Source organism: Thamnophis elegans, chromosome 2 (assembly GCF_009769535.1).
Source record: "Thamnophis elegans isolate rThaEle1 chromosome 2, rThaEle1.pri, whole genome shotgun sequence".
In the NCBI taxonomy this organism is placed as follows: Eukaryota; Metazoa; Chordata; class Lepidosauria; order Squamata; family Colubridae; genus Thamnophis; species Thamnophis elegans.
The window spans coordinates 169,862,413-169,885,055 of NC_045542.1; the positions used below are offsets into that span (position 1 = coordinate 169,862,413).

The 22,643-nt window shown below is 43.0% G+C and overlaps 1 protein-coding gene across 1 annotated transcript in view; it reads right to left on the reverse strand.

The window, feature by feature from the left end:
* The window catches only part of LOC116503345 (alpha-1-macroglobulin-like), a 59,515-nt gene that overhangs the window by 19,104 nt on the left and 17,768 nt on the right, over positions 1-22,643 (reverse strand). Inside the window, exons 9-16 of the mRNA XM_032209711.1 lie at positions 19,043-19,157; positions 17,502-17,611; positions 15,387-15,548; positions 11,174-11,398; positions 7,803-7,866; positions 5,836-5,981; positions 4,690-4,839; positions 542-706 (exon numbers count right to left, since the gene is read on the reverse strand). Coding sequence (XP_032065602.1) covers positions 542-706; positions 4,690-4,839; positions 5,836-5,981; positions 7,803-7,866; positions 11,174-11,398; positions 15,387-15,548; positions 17,502-17,611; positions 19,043-19,157 — 1,137 coding nt within the window. The remainder of the gene's footprint in view (positions 1-541; positions 707-4,689; positions 4,840-5,835; positions 5,982-7,802; positions 7,867-11,173; positions 11,399-15,386; positions 15,549-17,501; positions 17,612-19,042; positions 19,158-22,643) is intronic.

Sequence of the window (22,643 nt, forward strand, 5' to 3'; positions counted from 1 at the left end):
GGAATAACTCCAAGCTCCGTCTGAAAGCCCAAAGGGTCCATAAGTCGCCTGGGGTGGAACCACCTAATCGGTTCCTCCTCCCTACAGTGGGGGTTTGGTCTCCGAAAGTCAAGCCTCAGTAGGTAGTGGTCCGACCATGACAGGGGTAAGATCTCGCTACCCCTCAAACCAAGATCACAACTCCACTGCTCCGAGTGGAATACGAGGTCGAGCATGTGACCTGCCGAGTGAGTCGGGCCCCGGGCATTCTGGTGGCATTCACAGATCATTTACTGTTGTAAGAGTTGTCTATTTAAGGGAGGCAATGAGAGGGCGTGTTTCTCTCTCCTAATGTATCTCTCTCATCATGTATCTCATTTCTCTCCTTGTGTCTGTAGCTGAGCGGTAAGGGATTTATCTCCATGTATATGTATGTATATATTTGTATATAAACTACTATTCTATAAAAGGTTTTGTGTGTTGTGTGCTGTGTTTTGCTCCTGGGTTTATCTCATTATAATAGTCACACTGCCAAAACTCTGACAATAGCTTTGATACTTACCCTGAATATCTTGTAAGCATCCCCATCTTGAGGGAGAAAATGCACTGGGTGGCCAATTCTTTCACCCCTCAATGGTTTTTCTGTAGGACAGGGATGAAGATTGAATGCATCCATAAAGCGGTCAACAGAGAAGGTGTGATCCTTCTTGGGAAAGAGGCTGTAAAACTGAAATGAGAAAGAATGCAATGCAACTGAGGATGGAGATTTTGGCTAGAGGAACTTCCTGTCCATCAAGCTATCAGCCAATGAAACAGTTTGTGCAATAGCAATAGCACTTAGATTTATATACCACTTCATAGTGTTTTACAACCTTCTCTAAGTGGTTTATAAAGTTAGCCTATTGCCCCCAACAATCTGGGTCCTCATTTTTACCAACCTCGGAAGGATGGAAGGCTGAGTCAACCTTGAGCCGGTCAGAACCGAACACCTGGAGTGAGCAATGAGTTAGCCTGCAGTACCTGCATTCTAAACACTGCGCCACCCTGGCTCTTGATATAATGGGAGAATGACCTTGGGAGGTGAGAGAAGGCAGAGAAATCAGATAAAAGAAGGACGAACCTGAAGCTGAGTAATGGACAGAGAAAGAAATATAGTGAGGATCCACCGTGACCAATCAGATGGTAAAGAGACAGCAGGTGAGTTGCACTTTCAAACCTGCAAGGTTGGTATCAGCCTCTCAGGTTCAGTAGACCAAACAATAAACACAATAAGATTAGTTAACTGTAAGGCCACATCAATAGTGTCTTGTAAGCCTGAAAGTTATCTTGCCACATCTTTTTAGCAGTTGATCAATTAGGACAGGTCCCTTCCACGTTTCTTTCTGTGCTCATTACTTCATTTTGAGCTCCTTAGGCAGAATCTCTTCTGTCTGTCTTCCAAGGTCATTTTCACGTTCCATTACAAGCCACCACATGAAATGATGAGCTCTCTTTTACTGGAAATCTCAAAGCAGAGGCCATCTTGGTCTTCTGGCCAAGGTGATCCAGATGATTCTACATTGAGACACCTCTGAGACAGCCTCGATTAAGAATTCAGGAGTGATCCAAGGAAGCATCTATGTTTGATGGAGAACCAGAATTTGGCTTCTTAGTCTGCTTCCTTCCCCAGTACTCCACACTGGCTCTGGGACTCTGTGTCAACTTCAAAGGGAGATTTTGCTTATTGCAGCCATTGCCACTTTTCAGCTGCCACAGAGTCAGGGAGGGATGTCATTTCCAGACAGCAACAAGAAATCGTCCCCTGGGAACCAAGGTCATCTAACCAGATGTTCTACTAAGACTCGGACAGTTTTCCATAACAACAGTTGGACATTTAATTGGACAACATGACCTGCAATTATGGGGAGGGAGGGAGATTCTATTCATTATTATTGTTATTGTTATTATTGTTGTTGTTATTTATTTTTATTTACATACAAAATACACGCACACAAAACTTAGGTGTACACTACATTTACACAAAACAGCACGAACAGGAACTTCCTGTTCTTTCTAATAGCAATTGCAAATCGATACAATTATCCTTATGTTATTTCTCCTAATATATTTCATTTGCGTTTCACCATTTCTAACCCTCTTATTTTATTCATCTATCTGCTATATTGGGTGATTACCTCTAATAAATTTAAATTCTCTTGAGTGTGTGTGTGAGTGTGTGTGTGTGTGTGTGTGTGTGTGTTAATTTTCCTTAACTTCTATTTTTGGGTTTTATTGACTTCTTTCATTGATCCTTGTTTCTTTCCTCCATCCACCTAAACTATTTTTCCCATATCTGGTAATATTCTGTTTCTTCTTTTCCCTGGATTTTTTTTGTTAATTTGTCCATTTTGGGACAGCCCATTACCTTTCTTATTATTTCATCTTCGCTTGGTATCAATTTATTTTTTCATTTCTGAGCGAAGGCAATCCTCACTGCCGTAATTATGTATAAAATTAAATACTGGATTTCTTTTTAAAATTTCGCAGTCATTTTTCCTAGTAAAAAAACCTCTGGTTTCAAATCAATTTTGACTCCTGTTATTGACTCTATTTTTAATCCTTTTCCAATACTTTTTAGCCTCCTCACACGTCCACCATATGTGATAATATGTTCAGCGTGTTAATTCACATTTCCAACATTTTGGTGAACTATTTGCTGAAATTTTTGCTAGGCTTACTGATGTTAGGTGCCATCTGTAAAGCATTTTGTACTGGTTTTCCTTGTATGCAACCAATAGTATTATTTTTAAATTTGTTCCCCAAAATTTTTCCTATTTATCTAATTCAATATTGTAGCCAAAGTTCTGTGCTCATTTTACCATTTGTTCTGTCACAATTTCTTCTTCCATTTTATACTTCATAAGAATTCAAATTCAAATTCAAATTTAATGAATTTATATGCCGCCCAATCCCGAAGGACTCCGGGCGGCTTACAGAAATACATCTCTAAAAGGATAAATATTAAAAAATAGAGAAGAAAAGCAGATTAAAAGCAGATCATGCACTCAATCTAGGCGGGGCTGGACCTCATTCATGAAGTCAACAGCCCCAGGCCTGCCGGAATAGCCAGGTTTTAGTACCCTTTCAGAAGGCCGAGAGAGTGGGAAGGGTCCGGATCTCTGGGGGTAGATCGTTCCATAGGGTCGGAGCAGCTACAGAGAAGGCCCTCCCCCGTGGTGTTGCCAGACGACATTGTCTGGTCGACGGCACCCAGAGAAGGCCCATCCTGTGTTATCTTATCGGCTGTTGGGAGGTATGTGGCAGAAGGCAGTCTCGCAGATATCCGGGTCCTAGGCCATGTAAGGCTTTAAAGGTGATAACCAGCACCTTGAAGCGCATTCGGAGACCGATAGGGAGCCAGTGCAGCTCACGGAGGATAGGTGTAACATGGGTGTATCTCGGTACACTCAATATCACTCGCGCGGCTGCATTCTGGACCAGTTGTAGTCTCCGAACACTTTTCAGGGGCAGTCCCATGTAGAACGCATTACAGTAGTCAAGTCTTGTGGTGATGAGGGTGTGAGTGACCATCCGAAGGGCCTCCCGGTCCAGGTAGGGCCGCAACTGGTGCACCAGGCGAACCTGGGCAAAAGCCCTCCTGGTCACAGCTGACAAATGATGTTCTAGTGTCAGCTGCGGGTCCAGGAGGATACCCAAGTTGCGGACCCTCTCTGAGGGGTGTAAAGTTTCACCCCCCAGGCTTAGAGATGGAATGTCTGGACTGTCCTTGGGGGCAACATCCATAGCCAGTCGGTCTTGTCAGAATTGAGTGCAAGCTTGTTCACTCCCATCCAGGCCCTGACAGCTTCCAGGCACTGGCACATCACTTCCATCGCTACACTGAGTTGGCACAGGGCGGAGAGATACAGCTGGTATCATCCGCATATTGATGGTATTTAATCCCATGCCGGCGAATTATCTCACCCAGTGGCTTCATGTAGATATTAAATAGGAGGGGGGACAAGACCAAGCCTTGCGGCACCCCATATTTAAGGGGCTTAGGGGTCGACCTCTGTCCTCCAACCAACACCGACTGCGACCTGCCCGAGAGGTAAGAGGAGAACCACCGTAAAATAGTGCCTCCCACTCCCACCTCTTCCAGTCGTCGCAGAAGGATACCATAGTCGATGGTATCGAAGGCCACTGAGAGGTCAAGGAGCGCCAGGATAGAGGAATATCCTCTATCCCTGGCCCGCAGAGATCATCATTCAGCACGACCAAAGCGGTTTCGGTGCAATAACCAGGCCTGAAACCAGACTGAAAGGGATCTAGATAATCAGCTTCATCCAAGGTCCGTCGGAGTTGAAAGGCCACCACCTTCTCAACAACCTTCCCTAAAAAAGGGAGGTTGGAGACTGGACGATAGTTTTTGAGGATAGCTGGGTCCAGAGAAGGCTTCTTAAGGAGGGGTCTTACCACCGCTTCCTTCAAAGGTTGCGGGAAAGATCCCTCCTGCAGAGAGGTGTTCGCGATCCTCTGGAGCCAGCCTTGTGTTACCTCCCTGCTGGTCGAGACCAACCAGGAGGGGCACGGGTCCAGCAAACAGTGGAGGCACTCATCACTCCCATGGTCTTGTCCATTTGAATTTGAATTTGAATTTTAAATCTTGGGATGAAACCAGCAGGAGGCAGGACCTATCTGGACCCCAAATGAAATGCAGTCAGAACTCACCTTCTCAGGGGAGAACTCAGCTTCAGGTTTCAAGAGATAGACATTCTCATCAACGGCATGGATGGCACAGATGTAATCGTAAGGGCCTGAAATATGGAGTTGGGTTTCCCCTCCAGGCAGACCTTCTTGATCAGAGAACCACAGTTTTGCCTGTAAACATAAACCAGGTCTTTGAAAAAGCCACTTCCTCTTGGTGTGGAATGAATGGAAGGAGAAATGAATGGGATGAAGTCATCCTTGTTGTCATGCATATTGTAACGTTGAATTGCCCTCTGTGACTAATCTCAAACTATAGTTTGACAGGTTCAATGGAACTATTGGCTGACCCCCCCAAAAATAGGCTTGGTGACTTCCCATTTGACATCGTTGCGATACAATTGTAGGGACCGGGGCTCCGCTACCCTAGGCTGAACTCTCTTCATTGGGGGGCCCTTAAAGGACTAAAGTCACCTTGGAGGGGTGACAAAGAAAGGAGTGACATCTTGTAGTTTGCAGAAAGTCACAACTCTCCTGCCTGATCTGAGGCTTATTCTCCCATCCAACAATGAAGAAAAGATATTGATATTAATATTTTTTTAATTGCGATATTAAAACAGGCAAGAGATGAAGGATAGAAATAGAGTATCTACCAATATAAGGTTTGTGATATTAAGATATAGAATAGAGGTAGAAATTAGAAAGGGAGGAAAGATAATCATGCATATTTCTATACAATATGTTACAATTACCGGTAATAGGTAGATGAAAGGACCAGAAGTTGAAAGTTGATTGTATTATGTACAATGTTATTATAATTATGTGAGTAGGATTAATGTAATGAAGGCTATCAAAATTGTTTTAAAAAAAGGCTTAAGATTAGGCGATGTTTGGGGTTTACTTTCCATTGCAATTTATTTATGACCCACTGAGATACCGGTAGTCAAGGGAACAGGTCTGGCTAGGACATAACTGATTACATCAGCCTGGGCCAGCAGATAGAAAAAGTGTAACTCAAGAGCTTTTTTTTCTCAAAGGATCAGGAGCAAAGAAGGCTTTGTGGATATTAGCATCAATAGAGCGGAGGAGCACCAGCTTAGAGAAGACCTGTTCTGGGTCATTAAGATTCTGCCTTTCTTTAACAGCACAACACAAAATACACAACATTACCCTATCACGGAAGCACTTTTCTACGGTGAAGTCTCTCGAGTCAGCAATGAGTTCTCCGCTGGGCAAAATGGTGTAGATGAGCCACTGGGTGTTGAAAGCATTTTCGACAAACATCCAATGTTTCAAAACGAACTCCCCTTTGGTTTCTAAAGGATGAAATTCCCGGGTGAAGGGGATTGAAAGAGACATATACATTTAATCAGGTAGGTAGATAGGTAGGTAGGTAGGTAGGTAGGTAGGTAGGTAGGTAGACAGACAGATAGACAGAAAAAGGAAAAGACAGACATATGATGACAGATATAAACAGAAATGGATGGATGAATAGAGATAGAGGGATAGATGGATGATAGAGATAGATAGATAGATAGATAGATAGATAGATAGATAGATGTAGTTAGGTAGCAATAGCAGTTAGACTTATATACCACTTCCTAGGGCTTTCAGCCCTCTCTAAGCGGGTTACAGAGTCAGCATATTACCCCCAACAATCGGGATCCTCATTTTACGCACCTCGGAAGGATGGAAGGCTGAGTCAACCTTGAGCCGGTGAGATTTGAACATCCGAACTGCAGAACTGCAGTCAACTGAAGTAGCCTGCAGTGCTGCATTTAACCACTGTGTCATCTCAGCTCTAGGTAAGTAGGCATACAGGCATACAGACAGATAGACAGGCAGACAGAGAGAGACAAAGAGACATATATGATGATAGATATAGACAAAGATGGATGAATTGGGATAGAGATAAATAGATAGATAGATAGATAGATAGATAGATAGATAGATAGATAGATAGATAGATAGATAGATGGATGGATGGATGGATGGATGGATGGATGGGTGGGTGGGTGGGTGGGTGGGTGGGTGGGTGGGTGCATGCATGCATGCATGCATGCATAGATAGAATTAGTTCCAGTTGGAATACATCAGACTTCACCAGGATGACCACAACATGCTGGGAAATGTGAGTCAAAAATGGATCAGTGGAGAGCCAGGAGCTGAAGGAATTCAGCTGCTGTCTTCTTCTCAGTTGTGAGGGCTTGTCTTCTCCTCCACAATAAATGTTAGGTTTGTGGTGGCAATGATCAAGTCGGTGGTTTTTCTTGTTTTGGGGATCCATGAAGCAGCAGGTGAATCTCCCTCCAGTAACATCTCCCACTGCACAGGAGGGCAACGGACATAAAACAGGCCCCATGGCACATGCCATGGAGTCCTTCAACCCTTTGCCATCCTAAAAACCCCAAATGCTGCCTAAGACCCATGAGTCAGTGCTGTTAGTAGTGCCTTCCCATGGCTCTCCAGGGTTTCTTGACTCTGGGTTGAACCTGGGGCCTTCTGGGTACCAGGTGATTGGGAACTGCATCCCATTCTCTAGCCTTCATTCATTGCATGTTTTGGTTATCCTTGAAAACAAAGTCACATCCGGCGTGCCAGCCTGCTGACTACAAGAGACTGAGCCCCTAATTCCCTCTGTGGATCTCTGAGAAGGGCCTGTCCCAGAGGAAATAGAGCATAGGCATCTGGGCAGCCTTTTACCGTAGTTGCAAAGAGGCATCACTGCGATGCCCAGCAAAAACTAAGAGCGAAGGAAGCGGCTGTGGAAATTTGAGGGAAATGACCTGTTTCTACTGCTTGAGACTATACCTTTCTTCTGCCCAATGGCAGGGCTGGCTATGTGTGTCCACCTTCCATGCCCTGCCAGTGTGAAATCAGATATAGTGAACCCAGCTGTGAGTGGGAAAAGGAAGAGAGGTTTGTCAGACATGAAAGCGGCACCCAGCATTCAGCAAGAGAGAACCGGAGCCCCGGGTGGGATTCAGCTGATTCGAACCGGTTTGAGCGAACCGGTTGTTAAGTGGGTTGAATCCCATGACTGACTGGAGCTCTATAGATGGAGACACCCCGGGAACTTCTGGGAAGCTTTTTGTCAAGCAGGAGGAGGGAGTGTCATTTGGAGGGAGAACATTTACCTTTTCCCTGTTCCACTGGTTGCCTGTGTCTCCCTGTTCCTACGATGTTCTCATTAGACTTGATCTGCGTGGAAAGACAAAACTCCTGTTAGATATGCAAGGGCTTGGAGAAATCAATTGATTGGTTGATTGGTAGATAGATAGATATTGATTGATTGATTTTCAACTCTAACTACTGGCTGTCAGGCTAGATATGCAGCCCCTAGAATTGCGGAGCTGCAATTGTCTAGCTTAATCTTTTGATTAAAAGAATAGAATAACAATTCACCCATGGTGTTGATCAGGAATCTAGTGAATTTGATGATTGCCTGAAGGGTACATATGTTGAGATGGCAAGGCTAAATCCAGGTCTATGCAGGCCTTCGTGGCCATGGAAAATCCTAAAGGAAAAGACTAGCCTGTGGATTAGGATGGTGACCAAAAGCACGGAAGGTGTGCTTGACTATTTTTATAATTTCTGTATTTCTATATCATCTGTTGCATGCAAGCTTTCTTTTATGTCACCAAGCAGAAGCAAAGAAATGTGTAAATATCTGCCTCAGTCTGTGTTTGGGATTCCTCCACCTTTAGGGAGGACCAGGGGTGAAATCCTCCCAGTTTGGCTCAGTTCGACCAAACTGGTAGGAACGATTGTTGTTGGTTCTGCAAACCAGTAATAAAATAAAAGCTTCCTAGGATAGCACGGCTCAGCTGTGAGCCGCACAATTGTCGGAAACTTTCCCCCTGCTTTTAAAAGCATTTTTCCTGCCTATCCGCCTAAACCAGCAGGTAGAACCAGTTCGGGGGTGTGGCCAGCCAAGTTACTACCTACTTGTCCGAACCGGTCCAAACCGGTAGGAACCCATCCCTGCCTCCCACCAGTTGACAAAGTCAGAAACGTTTGAGAATGTGTGCACTCCTGCTACTGAACCGGTAGTGAAGAAAATAGAATACCATTACACACACACACATTCATCATGATTAATATTTTCTGTGAATATAGCTTTTGGATCACTGGGCCTTTCCTGAGGAGAAATGTATGCACAGCATTCTTGAGTTTTCCGAAAACTAACTTGGTGCAAATCTGCTCTTCCCAGTGGAGATCCCCCTCCTGTCTCTGTGGCCTCTGTTTCAGCTCATTGCAATCGCCTTCCAAAATCATGGAAAACCTAATAGATGTTATGCTTCTTGAGTAGAAATACAGTACTTTGAAGGAAACCTTGGACAGTGGGAGAAGAATAAGAGAAAACACTACTTGGACATACTTTAAACTGGAATAATCACAAGTTGGAAGAAAACACAGAAGTGTAGCTTTGGATCTCACTGTTGACTTTTGGTATAGTGGTTAAAAATACCAGGCCAGAAACCTGGAGACCGTGAGTTCTAGTCTGGCATGAAGCCAACTAGGAGAGTGTGGGTCTTTCCTTATTCTAGGATGATCGGGGCAAACCTCTTCTGAAAATGTTACCAAGAAAACTGTTCGGAATTGTCCAAGCAGCCACTAGCAGCCAAAATGGACTTACACCAAAAAAGCCCAATCAGGAGATTTGCTTGCCCACATACAGTACATTCACCTTAACAAGCATAGAACTAAGGATGAGTTAAGCTTTATTCACACAAGGTTCATGGGTAAACAAAGCAACATGTCAGAATGGTCAAATTGGCAACTCCAAATCTCAACCAACAAATGCTCTGTCTTACACATTGGCAACCCCCCCCCCTAGAACATCCAATACAAGCCGGGCAGACATGACCTTGTGGATGACCCTCTCTCTGCAAGGACATCAGAGTACTCATTTCTAATGATCTAAGGGCCAGAGCTCACTGTAATAGCAGTGCCAAAAAGGCATTGAGTTGTTAACCTAATCTTGCAAAGCTTCTTCTCCGGTAATATTGTATTGCAAACTAGGGACTATAAAACCTTTGCTAGACCTATTCTCGAATACAGCTCATCTGTCTGGAACCCACACAGTATAACAAACATTAATACAATCGAGCGAGAACAGAGATATTTCCCGAGAAATAGCCACTCCTCTGCTCACAACAGAATACCTTATTCCACAGGCTTGAAATTTTGGGTTGAGACAACTTAGAACTACACCGCCTTCGGCCTGACCTGAGCGTAGTGCACAAAATTATCTGCTACAATGTCCTACCTGTCAATGACTACTTCAGCTTCAACTGCAATAATACACAAGGACATAATAGATACAAACTCAAGGTAAACCGCTCCAAACTCGATTGCAGAAAATACGACTTCAGCAACAGTGTGGTCAATGCCTGGAATGCTCTACCTGACTCTGTGGTTTCATCCCTAAACTGTCTATTGTTGACCTCATCCCATTCCTAAGAGGTCTGTAAGGGGGGTGCATAAGCACACCAACATGCCTACTGTCCCTGTCCTTCTGTCCTCACTTATTTATATCCATTTCCTGTATTCATCATCATGTTTATACTTATGTCTTTTATCTTACACATACTTGAAAAAATAAATACAATAAATAAAAAAATATTTATGTTGTGGTTCAGTGCACATTGGAGTCACCCCACACCTGGAATACGGCATCCAGTTTTGGTCACCATATTACAAAAAAGATGTTGAGACTTTGGAAAAAGTGCAAAGAAGAGCAACTAAGGTGATTAAAGACCTGGAGACTAAATCAGATGAAGAACGGTTGCAGGATTTGGGTTTGGCTAGTCTAGAGAAAGCAGAAACTAGAGGTCCCCTAGCATGATAGCAGTCTTCCAGTATTTGAGAGGCTGCCACAAAGAGAAGGGGGGGGGGGTTCAATTTATTTTCCAAAGCACCAGAAGGCAGGACCAGAAACAATGGATTGAAATTAATTTAGGAGAGAAGCAACCTGGAATTAAAGAGTAACTTCCTAATAGTAGCAATAGTTAGACTTATATACCGCTTCATAGGGCTTTCAGCCCTCTCTAAGCGGTTTACAGAGTCAGCATATTGCCCCCAACAACAATCTGGGTCCTCATTTTACCCACCTCGGAAGGATGGAAGGCTGAGTCAACCTTGAGCCTGGTGGGATTTGAACAGCTGAACTGCTGAACTGCAGTCAGCTGAAGTAGCCTGCAGTGCTGCATTTAACCACTGCGCCACCTTGGCTCTTAGTGAGGACAAATAACAGTGGAACAGCTTTGCCTTCGGAAGTTCTGGGTGCTTCATCACTGGAGGTTTTAAGAAGAGACTGGACAGTCACCTGTCTGAAATAGTATAGTATCTGCTGTTTCAGCAGGGGATTGGACTAGAAGGCCTCCAAGGTCCCTTCCATCTCTATTCTGATTGATTGATTGATTGATTGATTGATTGATTGATAGCTGTTTAACAAAGCGAAGCAAACATGCCTTATGAATGCAGCCTTGGCCTGAAGACTCACCATGTAATAGAAGAAAATCTCATCCTCCTTCTCATCACCTACGTTAAGGCTGTATTGCACCCGAATCTGCTCATAGTGGCGACAGCGGAACGTCTCTGAGGCAGGCTTGATATTTAGGTAACTTTTGCTTGGAGAATAAAGTATGTACGCCGTGTGACTTGCTCTCCCGTGACTGGGTGTAATCCAGTGCTCACTGTTACACCAAGGTTTCTCTTGATATGAAGCCTGAGAGGAAAAGCACAGATTTAGAGAAATTAGGTGGGAGGCTGGCTGAGAACATTTCGCTGGCAAGGGCATGAGAGGTGGATGATAGATGATAGAGATCAGTGGTGGATTCCAGATTCCGGTTCCCTTTCCAACCGGTAGGGTTGGAATGGGCCCGGCGTCACCCACATGGAAATGTGTGGCACGCACAGACATGCATGCAGCACGTGCTTCCATCATACCCACCTGCGATGCTTCTGCAAGCCTCCGCAATGGTCCAGCTGCTCGGCGGAGTGTCATGTAGGCCATGCACGTGCACGGAAGCGCCAAAAGCTTACAGCACAGGTAAGGAGCGAGGCCCTCCAGAGCACCATATCATAATGGTACCCAGTGCTCCGGGCAGGCTCAAGTACGCACGTACCAGGGCATACTGCCTGCAACCCACCACTGATAGAGATAGACAATAGATATATTTATAAAGTAGATATTCAGTAGATATAGAAATAGATAGATAATGGATGGAAGAGAGAGAAAGAGAGGAGGAAGAGAGAAGATATAGATAGATAATAGATGGGTATTATTATTATTATTATTATTATTATTATTATTATTTAATAGATTTGTATGCCACCCAATCGCGAAGGACTCTGTAGATAGAGAGAAAGAAATACATAGAGGTAGATAGAGAGAAATACATAGAGATGACAGATGGATGGATGGATGGATAGATGGACGGACGGATGGACGGACGGACGGACGGACACACACACACACACACACACACACACACACGGTATTCAGCATGTTCTGACAAGTTCTGGAGAACCGATAATGGAACTTTTGAGTAGTTCAGAGAATCAGTAAATACCACCTTTGACTGGCTCCACCCCATCTATTCTCTGCCTCCCGAGTCCCAGATGATCGGGAGGAAATGGGGATTTTGCAGTAATCTTCCCCTGCCATGTCCACCAAACCATGCCCACCAAGCCATGCCCACAGAACCTGTAGTAACAATTTTTAAATCCCACCTCTGAATAGATGATAGATAGATAGATAGATAGATAGATAGATAGATAGAGAAAGAGAAAGAGAAAGAGATAGGAGATATAATGTGATATCATATGATATGAGAGAGATATAGAAAAAGAGAGATAGAGAGGCAACCAAAAGTCAAGAGGGGGGTTGTGACTGTGCTCTGGAAGCCACACTCCATTTGTTTTATCCTGTCACACACACACAACCCCAAAAGATTGGGCTGGTTGACTTGGTTGCAGTCAGCAGGCTGATTTTCTCACATGTAAATTTCATCATATGTAGAAATAGGTATGGCTTTGCATAGTAGTGGCTTCCCTCGTGGCTTTTTTCACCCCTCTACAGACGTCCCTGATTGATGTTTGAGTACTGGACCATCGAATTGTAATTCTCCTCCCTACAGTCAATGGGCCAGGCTGGCCAGAGAGGAACACTCCCCCTATCCCAGTGGAATGGAATAGTCCTGACACCTGGAAAGTGTGAAAAAAGGAAGGAGCCCTAAGTACTTTTAACTAACTAACTAGAATAACTTTAACTTTATTGTCACTTTAAATCTATACTAATCGGCATATATTAAAATGAAATTTCATTGCATATACCTCTCAAAGGATCATCATCTCCAAAATACACTGTATAAACATTACAAAAATATAAGTAAATAAAATAATAATAATAACAACAACAACAACAATAATTGATTCAGTTCCCCACAGCTGGATCAAGAAATGCCTGAAAATCTTGGGCATCAGCAGCAACATACAAAAATTCATAGAAACTTCAATTAACCTCTGGAAAATGAAGCTCATGGCTAATGAAGAAGAACTGGGTGAAGTTGAAATTAAACAAGGCATTTTCCAGGGTGATTCCCTTTCACTCCTACTTTTTATACTCTCAATGCTGCCACTGACAATCATTTTGAAGAAGGTGAACTGTGGATACGAACTTGAAAAGAAAGGACTGAAAATTTCACACTTGGTGTACATGGATGATTTGAAGCTGTTTGGTAAAACAAAAGCTGAACTGAATTTATTAATTGAAAGCACAAAAGAATTTAGCCAAGACATTGGTATGCAGTTTGGAATTAACAAATGTACAACAATGGCAACCAAAGCAGGCAAGGTCATAGAAGATGATGGAATACAACTTGAGAATGAAGAAATGATAAAGGCAGTAAAACCAGAAGAAGGCTACAAGTGCTTGGGGATTTTAGAGGCCTCTGACTTAATGCATAATAAAGTCAAGGAATTAACTTCAGCCAAGTACATTCAATGAATTTGCAAGATATTAAAGTCCAAATTGGGTGGAAGAAACATCATAAAAGCCATAAATACCTGGGCTATACCTGTGATCCGATACTCTGCCGGAATAATTGACTGGATCCAGTTGGAGTTGGACAATGTGGACAGAAAAACAAGGAAGCTTGTGACAATGACTCATGCTTTGTACCCTAAAAGTGATGTTGACCGATTATATCTACCAAGAACAGAGGTTGGTCGAGGACGCCTACAAGTAAAACAGACTGTGGAAGAAGAAAAACACAGCTTGAATGATTACATCCAGAAAAGTGAAGAACCAATGATTAAGGAAGTAAATAAAGGAGGCCTTTTAAAGACAACTAAGTCAAAAGCTGAATGTAAGATAGAAGTAATTGAAAAGCGAGCTGAAAATTGGAAAAACAAAACTATGTATAGCCAATACTTGAAAAGTATTGAAGGGCAAAGCTGACCAAAAGCTAACTTGGAACTGGTTAAGATCAGGAGCCCTGAAAAAAGAAACAGAAGGCTTTATTTTGGCAGCTCAAGAATAAGCTTTAGCCAAAAACTACATGAAGGCAAAAATTCAACATGTTACTGCAACATGCAAATGTTGCCTCTGTAATAAGAAAGATGAGATAGTTGATCACTTGATCAGTGGGTGCAGCAAAATTTCACAAACTGACTACCTACAATGCCATGACCTCGTTGCTAATATCATTCACTGGAAATTGTGCCAAAAGTTTGGATTTGAGTACAGCAAAAACCACTGGGAACATCAGGTTGAGAAGGTTTTAGAGAATGAAAAAGTCAAGATCTTGTGGGACTTCAGAATCCAGACTGACAGGCACTTGGCCTACAACATACCTGATAACAATAATTGAAAAGAAGAAAGTATGGTTCATTGACATTGCAATACCTGGTGATGCACAAATTGAAGATAAACAGCAAGAAAAAATCACAAAATACCAGGATTTGCAAATTGAGGTTGAGCGACTGTGGAAAAAGAAATCATGTGTTGTCCCAATTGTAGTTGGAGCCCTTGGAGCAATACCTAAAGGGCTACCTCGCTATTTGTAAATTCTAAATTTACCTGACTTGAACATTCTGACTTTACAAAAAACCACCCTACTTGGAACAACTTATATCCTCCGACGTTATCTTAACAGTTCCTAGGTCCTTGTTACGACTCAAGCTGTTGAGCTACCAACCAGCCCCAAAGGCTGTGAATCTCACCAAAGATTAACCACATAATAATAATAAAATGAAACACATAACTGTGATATCCATTGTCATTGGGGCACTTGGTACCATGTCCAAGAATTTTACAAGATACATCAACAAATTGCAGCTTCTTGCAATAACACCAGTGGAACTGCAAAAAACTCAGAACATCTTATATTCTAAGAAGATACTTGGTCGATACCGAGGATGCTGGCAGCAATCCGTATCAACCATTAGCACCAGTCAATGTGCTATGTGATGCATTTTTGAATGTTCAGTTGACTGAGTTTCATGTTTAATGAATAAAGCGAACATAAACATAAAAATAAATAATATATACCCACAGTTTACCGATGGATGGCATAGGGAATAAAGCTGTTACAGAATCTGCTTGTCCTGCTAGAAATACTTTGAAATCTGATCCCTGGGGGGAGCAACAGAAACAAACCATAAAGTGGGAATGTCATAAAATACAGTCGATGCAAAGCGAGAAGACTAACCGTAAAATAAAAATCGCCGCTTGTGAAATCATTGGTTTCTATGGAGAATTCAGCTCTCCCCTGAGCGTCCGTCACTTGCTTCAGCCACTGGTGATTTGTCAGTATAAAAATCTCCACCGTTCCATTGTTGATTGGTACGTCGTTGATGTCTACCAGCTTCACCTGCACATGAAAAACTGCTACATGAACCCAACTGGTTGCGGCCTGAATATTTCACAATTTACCAATGCAATTTCTATTCTGCTTTTCCTTCAGGACGCCAAGCTTTCCCACCACGCCATCACTACAACTCTGTGAAAAAGGGGAGACTAGCAGGAGAGACTTGAGACTTGAGCCCTGGAATAGCTTTTGGGGCTACGGCTGAGAAAGAAAGGAGACGATTTCTAAACCCAAACAAGGAATTGCGGAGAGATGGTGTTACAGGTTGGTTTGATAAACTGACTCTTCATTAGGGAAAAGGGGCTTTGGGAGTTTCAAAGCAGAGCATCTGCAGGGGATGATAGCCATAGCACTTCTATACTGCCCCATAGTGCTTTGCATACTCTTTGGACAGTATACAATGTCAGCATTTTGCCCCCAACCATCTAGGTCTTCAGCTGCAGGCTAACTCACTACTCACCACCAGCAGTTTGATGTCCTGAGTGGCTCGATGTTAACTCAGCCTTCCATCCTTCCAAAGTGGGCAAAATGAGGACCCAGATGGCAATATGCTGACTCTGTAAACCTTAGAGAAGGCTGTAAAGCACTTTGAAGTGGTATATACGTCTAAGTTCTATTGCTATTGCACTGAGGCATGATTGGGACTTTGTGGTGGCTGCCATCTTGACTTTTTAGGGTCACCACCATCATTTCCATGGATACCCCTGCTTAATAATCCTGGAGGCAGGCAGGGACCTGAGGCTCTGAGTTTATGTCTGAAACATAGGGAAAATATAATATTCTGCCTTTTTAATATTTCCCAGAATATTTCATTCTTCTAGGAGAAGGGTGGGTGCAAACTTTCCCTCCTTTGGGCCATAAAAGTGTGGATTTAATGCTTTTTCTGGCCCAAGATTAGGAATTGATCTGATCACAGAGAAAGACACTGGAAACATGGAAGCTGCTTGGAAAGATGGTTTAATGGTGGACAGGACCACATGGGTTTTTTGGGTCCTGGGCAAATGAGCACATGGGTGAGTGAAAGAGATTTATACCCTCTTTTGGGCTTTGGATTTGAGTTTCCTGTTCTTGTGGCAAGGGCAGGGGTGTGATTCAGCCAGTTTGGACCCGTTTGGGCGAACCAGCAGGGGAGCGAATCGGTTCGGTCCGCTGATCAGGTGGGTCTGGGCCCACGCATCCCTGCACTTTACTTACCTATACCCTCTCAGCTGATTTGCATGGCAGAGCGGATTGCTGCGCCTCAACTGTGTTACTCCCCAGAAGTAATGTGAAAAGTAAGTTTTGCCCGCGCATCAGGCACAGGCACGCGCAGAGCACAAGATCACCGAACCGGTTGTTAAACCAGCAGGATCTCACCACTGGGCCAGGGCCTGTATTCTAATTGGTTGTAGATTCCCATGTGGCCATGTGGGATTATAGGTAAAGTTTGATCGACACTTTGGACTGATACAATGATGGGGCTTTGTTTGTGGCTGAATGGCTTTGCCCTGAAGGATAATCCCATCATCCTGGAGCTGAGGACTTTTATCCCTCCCTCCCTCCCTCCTTTGACTGAAATGGTATAAGATCTTCTGCTTGAGGCCTTTTGGGCACCAGAGACCCATTCCAAGGAGAGAGGCTTTTCCACGGACCAGGGTGTGGTTTCACATGCTGCCTGCCTCCCACAGATGGGGCTTCGCTTGTTTGTGTGGCCCTGTTTCTGGCATACTGTGGCCCGGTACTGGTCCATGGACCAGGGGACAGGGGGATTCCTGAATTACAAGACCTCCCAGGTCCCTTCCAAGTCTCTTATCCTTATTCCTTAATGCTTTTACTCGGCTTTTAATCGTTCTAGCTCAGAGCAGCTGGGCAGCTGCTGTTATGGTGAAGAAATGGCATTGGAGCAGACTGGAGGGGCCGGCTGGGCTGATACGGCTTAAATCCAGCTATGCAGAAAAACCACAGCTCCCATCTTACCTTCACGATGTAGGGAATGCCGAGTCTATAGTAACGGTCTGGGTTTTCAAAGATAATTTTGCTCAACGTGGACGTGATCCCAATGTATTCTGTGGCATTTGCCTCCACTCCTGTTGAAGAGAAATGTCATCTGCAAAAGGCTCTTCCCTTCCTCTCCAATTTCCCAGAAACTCCTTGTCTCTGGAGTGCCAGGAAGCCTGACTCTTTTGACGGACATTCGCCCTGCATTTATGGATTTCTGCTTTGGACAAGAGATTTGAATAGTTGATCTCCAGGGTCCTCCCTTGTGCAGATTTCTCTGACATGTCTATGGAGATTCTCAGTCATCCAGGTCATGGTTATCCCAAAGATGCTTTTTTTTTCAAAAGGCAACTGGACTTTCTGGTTTTTCTTTGAAGACATTTCGCTTCTCAAGCCAAGAAAGTCCTTCAAAGAACGGAAGAAGCTTCTTGGATGAGAAAGGAAACGTAAGAAAGTCGAGTTGCCTCTTGAAAAAGCACCTTATGGATTTCTCTGACTAATTCCCTCTGTTGGATTGAATTTGGCAATTGGTAGCCCTTTAAAGGTTTCTCCCCATCCAGTTGTGACTGGCTCAAAAGGGAAATCCGCAGCCCAGGGAATCTTGTCTGAGAGACACGTCCGTCATCATTTGGCCAGCACAAAAGTGTGAAATTTGGTAACCTTTCCTGCTGAAGGGAAATCTGTTTTTCTACCTACATTGGCAAGCTTTCAAACTGCTAGCTTGGCAGGAGCTGGGGCGAGAACAGTAGCTAACCCAATCCTGCAATGCTCGGGACTCGAACCTGAGCTGCCAGTTTTCCAGCTGATAAGCCCAAACTCTTAACCACTGAGCCACCATGCTCTTTATGGGATATCAAATTTGATTAGTATGTCTCAGACTGCTTGCAACCAGCTTATGTTCCCCCCCCCCCCAGCAAAATCTCATCACTTCCCGTTCTGTGAAATGGGTGTTGGAACAGAGAACAGTTTTCTCATTTATAACTCAGATACTCTCTTAGACTTAGAAACAGGGTGTTTTTTTCCATCAAGGTTGACTCAGCCATTTATCCTTCCGAGGTGGGTAAAATGAGGACCCATATTGTTGGGGACAATAGGCTGACTCTGAAAACCGCTTAGAGAGGGCTGCAACAGCCATAGCCCTTAGACCTATATACCACTTCACAGTGTTTTACAGCTCTCTCTAAGTGGTTTTACAGTCAGCCTCTTGCCCCCAACAATCTGGGTCCTCATTTTACCCATCTCGGAAGGATAGATGGCTGAGTCAACCTTGAGCCTGGTGAGATTCAAACTGCCAAATTGCAGGCCATCGGCATTCAGCAGAAGTAGCCTGTAGTACTGCATTCTAACCACTATGCCACCAAGCATTGTAAAATGGTGTATATATATATATATATATGGTAAGTCTAAATGCTATTGCTTTTGCTATCTCCCAAACCTTCCTTGTAGGAAACGGGAGCTTTAGGTCTGGTTCTGGGCCATTCTGTCAGCCCGTTGGTGCTCTTTTGTTTCATGAAGGTTACCTGTCCCTTTCTCTGTGACTTTGCCTTCTACGGCGATGTTCATCGAAAAGCCGCGCCACCTCAGGTGGAATGGCTCCATGTCCACCGTCTTGGAGAAACAGCCATTTCCATCTGCCTGCATGACACAACAACCAAGAAACAGCAGTCTGTGATCCCTCTTCAAATAACCTCACGTTCCTTCCTTTTCATTAAAATAGACATACACAGTTCCTGTAACCGTTCTTCATATGTTTTAGTCTCCAGACTCCTAATCATCTTTGTTGCTCTTCTCTGCACTCTTTCTAGAGTATTCACCTCTTTTCTACATCATGGCGACCAAAACTGAATGCAACATTCCAAATGTGGCCTTACCAAGACATTATAAAGTGATATTAACACTTCACATGATCTTGATTCTATCCCTCTTTTTATGCAGCCTAGAACTGTGTTGGCTTTTTTGGCAGCTGCTGCACACTGCTAACTCATATTTAAATGGTTGTCCACTAGGACTCCAAGATCCCTCTCACAGTTACTACTATTGAGCAAGGTACCACCTATACTGTACCTGTGCATTTTGTTTCTCTTGCCTAAATGTAGAACCTTACTTTTTTCACCATTGAATTTCATTTTATTAAATAGTGCCCAATGTTCAAGTTTCTCAAGATCCCTCTGTATCTTAAGCCTATCCTCTGGAGTGTTGGCTATTCTTGCCAGCTATTGTGGAATAATTTTTTCCAAAAGCTAAAGATGGCAAACACATCCACAGCTACCAAAACTGTAAAGAAAATGCTGCCAATGATAGCCCCTTCAGCAGGACGGAAGTTAAAAACAGACATGTTGAGCAATGAAAAACCAGGATCTGCATCAACCCTTCGAAGCCTACAAGCCTCATTAAACATGATTCAGGAATTTATGATAAAAACACAAGAATCAATAACTAAAAAATTTGAGGACATGAAAGGCGATCTAGGGGAAGTGAAAGATGATATAAAGAAGTTGGATGATAGAATGGGGAAGATACAGAAAACAATAGCTTAAAATGAGAAGATAAAAATGGTAGAAAAAAGGATAGAACAAGCTGAAAAGAAATTAGAAGAAACAGAAGAAAAACTGACAGCAGCCAATAGAGAACTGGGGGAGACAATAGTCCATTTAGAATTAGAATGATCCTTGTTCTATTTAAGATTTCAGAACATAGTAGAGGAACTCATGAGCGATCTTCTAGCTGACCAACTGCAAATGGACAAAAGTGAACTGAGGAACAATATTGATGAAATCTATAGAGTGCATACTAATTATGCACAAAGATATAGGTTCCCCCGTGAAATACATATAAGATTTGCAAAAAAAGCTGTCAAGAGACAAAATTTATAAAAGAACAAGGGACAAACAACTGGTCCATAAAGGAAAAGAACTCATAACCCTTAAACAGATACCAAAGAGAATCAGAGAGCAAAGAAAGAACTACCAATTCCTCTCTACACAATTGATAAAATATAAAATAATGTTCCACTGGTTTATACCGGAAGGCATGTTAATAACCTGGCAAGATAAGAAAATAAGATTGACAGCATAGAGAAAGCCTGGGAATTCTATGAACACTACATAGAGGGAGAATCAGACAGCAGATAAGAGTTGGAAACCGAAAGCCAAGAGGAGCAGCTGACGGAGGGAAAAGGATTAGACCAAGATGTGAGAAAGAAGACTGATACAGAAGTCCAGGAAAGAGACGGAGTGAGGACAAGAAACCAAAGGGAAGTAAGGGAACAAAAGTGACAAATAAGTAACAGTATGGAGGAAGAAGTGAAATTAATATCGGTCAATATAAATGAACTAAATTCACCTATAAAAAGAAGACAAACAATTTCTAAGCTCCAAAAACAAAACATGGACATCACATGTCTACAGGAAGTTCATTATTAAAAAAGGAAATGGTAGTATTTTGGAATCTCCAAAGTTAGGAAAATTACATCTCGCCCTGGCTGATACAAAGAAAAGAGGAATTGCAGTATATATAAAGGTCTGGCTAAAACCTAAACAGGTATACACAGATGAAGAGGGAAGAACATTATTAATTGAAGTATCAATAAAACAAAGAAGAGTGCTAATTGCAGTCATATATGTACCAAATACAAACCAGAAAGAATACTACAGTAAACTACATTGCAGAACTGGAACTGGACAACATATGTCTATTAGGGGACTTCAATGTGGTGGTAGACCCAAAGAAAGACTATAAAATGGATAATTAAAGAAATTATGAAAGGAGAACTCTATCAAATGCATTCTTTGAAATGGCCCAAGAATTAAATCTAAAAGATGTCTGGAGAAAAATCAATCCACAGAAGAGTCAATACACATCCTTTTCAAACCCCCATAATTCATGGTCCAGGATTGACATGGTGTGGATGGATCCAGAAATGGAGAAGGGTGTAGAGGAGATAGAAATAACACTGAACATGTGGGCGGACCATAACCCGTTAATAATTAAATGGAATGGAGAAGCAAAAAGGAAAAAGAGATGGACCATGAATCAGAGGGTTGTAAAAGAAAACAACTATGTACAGTATATGGAAAAAGAATTAGTGTTTTTCCTAAAGGAAAACTGGAATGAACAGAGAACCATTCAAAACACATGGTACAACCAAAGCCTATGTGCGAGGCGTTACGATAGCATATACAATAGGAAGAAAGAAAGATAAAAAGAAATGATATACAGAGCTCCAAGAGAAACTGGGGAAATTAAAACATAAAATCCAGAAAGAACCTCAAAACCAAGAAACCAAAGAAGAAAAAGAAATAGATTAAACTTAATTACACAGGAAGAAGTGGCCCAGAAAATTAGATCAAGTAGGCAAAATTATTTTGAAAATGCCAATAAACCAGGGAGATGGCTAGCCTATAAACTAAAAAAAGAGAAAGAAAAGAAATTAATACAGCAACCAGAGGATGAAGAAGGGGTGATACACCACCAAAAGGAAGGGGGGGAAAGTATAGCAGTACAATACTTTCAAGCACTGTATTGCCAAGAGGAAGTAGAAGAGGAGGATATTAAAAGATACCTTCAGAGAAGGAATCTTCCAACCCTACTGGAAACAACAACTGGATTATTGTAATGCGCTCTACATGGGGCTGCCCTTGAAGAGTGTTCGAAGAGTCCAATTAGTCCAGAATGCAGCCGCGCGAGCGATTGTGGGTGCACCAAGGTACACCCATGTTACACCTATCCTCCGCGAGCTGCACTGGCTACCTATTAGTCTCCGAATCCGCTTCAAGGTGCTGGTCGCTACCTATAAAGCCCTACATGGCATCAGACCTGGGTACCTGAGAGACCGCCTCCTGCCGATTACCTCTCTCAGACCAATTAGATCTCACAGGTTAGGTCTCCTCCGGATTCCATCTGCCAGCCAATGTCGGCTGGCAACTCCCCGGGGGAGAGCCTTCTCTGTTGCAGCTCCGGCCCTCTGGAATGAGCTCCCTGTTGAGATCTGGACCCTTACTATCCTCGCGGCCTTCCGCAAAGCCACCAATTCCTGGCTGTTCCAGCAGGCTGGGGGGGCTGAGAAGCATCTACCTCCACGGAAATTGTGAATGTTGGGTTTGTTTTTAATATGTTGTCTTT